The sequence below is a fragment of the Lactuca saligna genome, chromosome 5, assembly GCF_052625555.1.
Source record: "Lactuca saligna cultivar CGN05327 chromosome 5, ASM5262555v1, whole genome shotgun sequence".
Lineage (NCBI taxonomy): Eukaryota > Viridiplantae > Streptophyta > Magnoliopsida > Asterales > Asteraceae > Lactuca > Lactuca saligna.
The window spans coordinates 317488800-317494799 of NC_136421.1; the positions used below are offsets into that span (position 1 = coordinate 317488800).

The window sequence follows — 6000 nt, forward strand, 5'->3', positions numbered from 1 at the left end:
GAGGTGCTTGATGAACTTTGAAGTAGTTCCCCCAATTCACATCTTTTGGGACCAAGTTTTTTTTCGGTAACACCCATTTTTGAGTCATATCCCACCCTTTTTAGGTGATCTTGGCACATTGTTAATGATCAATAGGTGTTCATGATTAAGCCTCTATCTATTACTCCATTTTCATTATTGGAGTCCTATGTTACATGGTGAAAATCCTTAGACCTTCAAATAAGAAAGACAAGAAGAAAACACAAAAATTGAAGAAAATTTGGAAAAAGGGAAGACAATAAGATATGATAAAAGATGATTCAAGAAAATCAACAAAATAAAGAAGAAAAATGAAGAAAAAGAGCAACACAAAAAGAAGAACAAGACTCTAAGTTCAAGACTTCTCCCAAAAAAAACGATGAGAAAGTTGAATGTTAAGCATCAAAAGAAGACCGAAGACCAAATAAAAGAAGTTCAAGATTGAAGACTTAGGTTGTTAGGTTTAGATTTAGGTTAAGTAGCATTTTTAATATATATATATATATATATATATATATATATATATATATATATATATATATATATATATATATTTGATTTTTAGTGAGAAAAGGCCCCGACGATGAGACGGTAGACTGTAAAGGACAATACGAGGGAGAAGCCTTTGAAACCGGATGTTTGCCCGGAGGCCGTGCTGCAAAACCCTATTTCATATTATACACTTTAGCCTGAAAAATGTAGGAATCATCGTGTGTGAAGAGGCGCCTTTCATTCATGCACTATGATCTGCATTAGTGATTTAAAGTGTCCCCACTGGGCGCATCTCTGTTTCCTTGTCTTGCACACCGCGACCGCATCCAACCATGATTTATTCGCCTATCAAGTGGTTAAGAATGTGGTTTATGGTTCTAAAGTGGGGAAACGTTTTGATTTGTGGATGTAGTGGAATTTCACCCACTCTCCCTTTCTTGCCATGCCTTGTTTGTCTTTTTGTGAATTTTTTTTTTGAGTTGTACAATTGATCAGTACATACAAATCTAAGCATTAGATGCCGTGATCTTACTGCGACCAAAAGAAAGGAAGGATAATGATCTGCCTTGTGGCTAGAGGAAGATTTGCTTAACTGGATCAAAACAAAGTGAAGAGCCATTTTTTATGTTGCTTGACAACCGCATGCTTATTTTTGTATGCCAGTTCTTCACTTGTTCTAAGACATTTGTGTCAGAAGACTCATTCAAAAAGTGTATAATTATCAACACCTTTTAACTGTTGGGATTATATAAGACCAAGAAACATTGAATTAAAGCAATAACATGAACATTAAGTATCTGAGAGGAGAGATGTTTATATGTGCACTAAATATAGCGTTTATTAATCAAGCATCATCAGTTACAATTACAAATAATATATATATATATATATATATATATATATATATATATATATATATATATATATATATATATATATATATATATATATTTCTATATATTTCTATATATATATATATATATATATACACACACGCGTAGTAAAAATCACAATAGTTAATGAACCGATCACAACAGTTAATGAACCGATGTGACTTTTGACCTCAATATATAACGGTTCTAATAGTAACTTTCTTCCCAACTGTAGTTGCTCTCCTAACTGCATTACTTCTTAAAATTACTAAAATATCCCTAAGTCTAGATTACATTTCCAACATTCCCCCCTTAATCTAGACTTTTACCACTTCAACCACTACTAGAAAAAATGGTATTAGCGACGGAAAAAATCCGTCGAAAATTACAACGGGTTACCGACGGATTTCCAACGGATTAAGAAAACCCGATTAGAAAGATCCGACGGTTTAGCGACAGTATAAACATCCATCGGTAAGTCATTACAATTTTCCGGTGGATTTCGAGACGAAATTTAACAACGAACTAGCAACGGAAATTAGAATGACTATTATGTTCGGGTTATTGACCCCCAAGGCCCAAGCTATTTAACCCAATCTACCATATTTTAAAACCCGATCCAATTCCCTATTTTGAAACCAATTATTTAACCCTTCTGGCCTTCACGATGGTCTTCACGATCCAGATACGTTTTTCGACCATCGAACACACTTACCAGTTGCCAGTGTGAAACCATCGCCGCTCACTTATGCTATCGCCAACCATCTCCGATCACTTCTGCAATCGACAACCATCGCGACCTCCTCTCTTCTTTCTTTTCCTTTCCTCCCTTGACTTCACGATCCAGGTATGCTTCTTAACCTAAATCGTTTTTTCCCTTTCCTTTTACTCTTTCGCACTATGTTCGAAATCGCACACATGAAACCCCCTCACAACATTCGACCTCGATTTCATGATTATTTTTCCGTTTTACGTAGATTGGGAAGGGAATTGGTAGAGGAGGGTATCGTATTCAGGAGATTCCAGAGGATACTAAGGCCACTATCAAGGTAATTGGTTTGTAAGTTGACTAAAAACCGAGATTAAGTACATTTTCTCGGAATGTAAAATACTAGTTCAATATCAACAATCAAATTGTAGCTCATTTTTGTATTTCTAATCTTTTCATCATCCGTGTTATCTTTTCTCAAATTATCTTAATCTGAAGTGTTTGGTCTATATTTTGATTCAAGATGTGATTATAAAGTGTTATTAAATGCCCTCATGAATGTCATTTATGTTCAAATAAACATATAATCTTGTTTAACTTTAATTGATGTTTGTGTCATTAACTGACTCGTTTTTGGTTCTCTCTGTGAGGGCCTTTAATCCTACACTGATATTGGGAAAACTGTTTTGGGAGTTCCACTGGTAACATATTGACTCATACCTCATCATTCTTTTTGTTATTTTTCTTATAATTCCCAAAATTATATATCCTCATACTTTCTTCCTTTATATCTAATGCAGTGGGTGATGGAAGTTTCTAATAGTCCTGGGAAGGAGGCAAACCTGCTTTCAAGGTGATATTGTGTCCAAAAATGCATGACTTTTTTTTTGAAATAGATTGGTTTTTATGATGGATGTTGCAGTTTATTGGGAATGTGCATGAAGATGAACCTTTAGGGCGTGAACTTCTCTTACTTTTATCAAATTGGCTGTGTGACAATTATATGAAAGCGTGGTATAATTGCATAATCTGTTTGTATTATTATAATATCTTTTCTTGCATTTAATTCCTTTCTTATTTAATTGATGTAACTAATTGTTAAAAGCAAAATGGATTGATGTCACATGGTGTTAGTGTAGTTCTTTCCAATGAATGATGATTTAGATGAATGACAACCAGAAACATTCCACAGCTTCTGCTAATCTTCATGGGGTAATCAATCTGAAACTTGCCTTCATTTCTTTGCAAATTTATTTATTTTTAGTGCTTTTCTGTGAATGAACATAGAGCACATATCCTTCTGAGTGTAAATTTTCTTATTTCTCAGGGAGCTCTTGTTGCAAATTATCCATGGGATTGGACCGATGATAGAAGGTAAGTTCTAAATCAATTAATGTTTTTTTTTAACCTTTTTAGATGAAAATGTTTTTTTCTTTTAAGTTTTTAGACAAAAACTATTATTTTAACCTCTCTGTAAAATAACCCTAATCTCTGCTCTTCCTCGGAACCCAAAAACGGACCATATGGCTTTAAGAGGTACATTATTTGTTTATTTACAATTTTACATGATTCGTGATTTTTTACATATTTCCTTTTTATTTTTCATTAGGATTATAATTTGGATATTGTTGGGGGATATTATGTCAAATACTTGAGGTTTTTTTTTTTTTTTTCCAAAAGCAAGGACAACAATGGTTGTAATCGATTGGTTTAAACATGATTACTCCTGCAATTCTTGATGAAGAGGAAGATGTTTATTTTGATTCCTTTCTTAGTGATATTGTGTTGCTAATGGAACCTTATGTTTATCGTTTTTTATCAGTTAGACATTGTAACAACCTTCATTTTTCTTATCACCGACTAAACCTGCACAAGTTCCAACTTTGCATGTTCTATCTCATCGATTTCAGGTGCACAAGCTTTAGATTGTGTTTTGATATTTATAGTTTTAATTATGATTTTTAGGTATCAATTCATCATCAAAATGGGGTTTTTTTTTTTTTTTGTACAAGGGCTTAATATGGATCATATTTCCTCTCAAGGATCCTTTTGATTCAGGTCTTTATTCAAGGTGAGTGTGAGTCACATTGTTGGTTAAAATTTTAGATATGATGATAACTTTCAATTGATTACTGATTTTTTTTTTGACGTTTTAGATTTTAATCCACTTTTGAATGATAACTTTTGAGTGGTTATAGATTGAATGATAACTTTTTAGATTTAATCCACTTATCGTTCTACTAATTCTTACACGAGTTATCATTTGGTATTCTTTTTAGGAAAGATGGTAATATTGTTGGTGTAGTATGTATGTTGAGATCGGCCTCAAAGGTATATTGTTTCTCCCTTTAACATTATATCTAAAATTGGAAAATTGAGCCTGTTTGACCTTGAATTTTTTGAAAGACGTGTGAAACTAGGGTTCATGGTTGGTTTATCTGATACATTTATATATAGTAGTGGGTGTAGATACCCAATTATAGCGTTTGTACTTTCTTTCTATGTGAAAAAAACCCAATTATAGCATTAAACTTTAAGTTCTTTTGAATCATTTAATTTACCCCCTTTGGTTTACAAGAACATTGAAGAATAAAATGGTATTGGTCCAATTGATGCTACTACTTTTAAATACATCATACTCTTCTCAAATATTTTAATCAGTGATGTTTACCTTTCATGTAAATAGGATATAAATTTTAAGTTTTACTTTTATACAGGTGTTTTTGGGCATCCATTTTCAGACAAGGCAGGAACTGAATCTTATCTTACACTGGTTTATATTTACCTATTATTTGTGTTTAAAAAGTTTCTATTAGATTTTTCTGATATTTGTGTTTTTTTATTACATTTTTGTGCATGAGAGTTGTTTAGAACTACCTATTATTTATATTTAAAAAACCTTTTTACTTCTATATTTGGTGGTTTTAAAATATAGATGTATGTTTAAAAAAAATTCTGTGTTGAATATGTAATTATTTTTAATTTTTTTTCATGAATTCATAATGTTTTTCATAATGCCAATATCCGTCGCTAATCTGTCAAAAAAAAAAAAAAAAAAAAAAACTGTCGGTAATCTGTTACTAAACTATTCAGAGTTTCTGTCGGTAATCTTATAGTAAGTTATTCCGTTTGTAATCTGTTGCAAAATATTTCCATCGGTGATCCGTTACTAATTTTTTTTTTTTTTTTTAAATGGCCATGTTAGTATTTGTTTGGGATTGAATCCAAGACCTCCTGGTTAGAAACTCTTAGTTAGACATCTTGTTAGCCAAGTGGCCTAGCCCCAACTTGTATCCGTTACTAATTACCGACAGAAAAATCTGTCACTAAAATTTTGTTGTAGCCGTTGAAAATCCGTTAAAAACAATTAGCGACAAGAATATACCGACGGATTTTGGTTTGTTACAATTCCGTGGTAAAGAGTATTAGCGACGGATTACCGACGGTTTCGGCGTCGGTAATGCTCTTTTTTATAGTAGTGAACCAATAAGGGTATTTCTGGAATATCACTTCTCCCATCATCTCTCTCAATTTTTTGTTGCCAGTCATCATCTGCTTGTGTCTTGTGGTGTGAATCATCTTTCATTTCCACTATCAACATACGATTGCAGTCAACATACGATAGCAGGCTGTCTTCCTTCTCGTCTTTTGTTGCTAGTTCGTGGAAAGAAACTGTTGTGTTTTTCATAAGTTCCATAATCATCTTTTCTTCCTCAAGCCTACACTTCATATCCTTCACAAAATTAACCACAAACCTAGAGAAAGTCATACAAAACACATCATCATGTTCATTCGGTTTTATTCAGTAACCCTTAAAACCATCAGTGTGTATATATATATATATATATATATATATATATATATATATATATATATATATATATATATATATATATCATAATCTTTTCA

General features: G+C 32.3%; 1 protein-coding gene across 8 annotated transcripts; it reads left to right on the forward strand.

The window, feature by feature from the left end:
- The first annotated feature begins 2063 nt into the window (after positions 1–2063).
- LOC145048730 (uncharacterized) lies at positions 2064–5003 on the forward strand. 8 transcript variants are annotated; one of them, XR_013683030.1, is made up of 9 exons: positions 2064–2229; positions 2360–2431; positions 3014–3105; positions 3231–3303; positions 3419–3465; positions 3914–4001; positions 4104–4162; positions 4371–4422; positions 4809–5003. XR_013683030.1 is itself a non-coding variant. In XM_078997314.1 (9 exons), the coding sequence occupies exons 5-9, from the start codon at positions 3260–3262 to the stop codon at positions 4905–4907; spliced, it is 348 nt and encodes a 115-aa protein (XP_078853440.1). In that variant the 5' UTR covers positions 2064–2229; positions 2360–2792; positions 2892–2944; positions 3014–3105; positions 3231–3259; the 3' UTR covers positions 4908–5003. The 8 variants fall into 8 exon arrangements, 3 of the variants coding, with proteins under 3 accessions (XP_078853440.1, XP_078853439.1, XP_078853441.1); XR_013683031.1 differs by having other exon boundaries at positions 3918–4001; XM_078997314.1 differs by lacking the exon at positions 3914–4001 and adding an exon at positions 2892–2944 and having other exon boundaries at positions 2360–2792; positions 4057–4162.
- The last annotated feature ends 997 nt before the right edge of the window (positions 5004–6000 follow it).

Bases quoted from the DNA above. Each gene is read 5' to 3' on its own strand.
- LOC145048730 (XM_078997314.1), top strand. From the start codon at position 3,260: ATGACAACCAGAAACATTCCACAGCTTCTGCTAATCTTCATGGG. The intron at 4,163-4,370 runs GTGAGTGTGAGT...TATTCTTTTTAG, and splicing joins GATTCAGGTCTTTATTCAAG to GAAAGATGGTAATATTGTTG. The intron at 4,423-4,808 runs GTATATTGTTTC...ACTTTTATACAG, and splicing joins TGTTGAGATCGGCCTCAAAG to GTGTTTTTGGGCATCCATTT.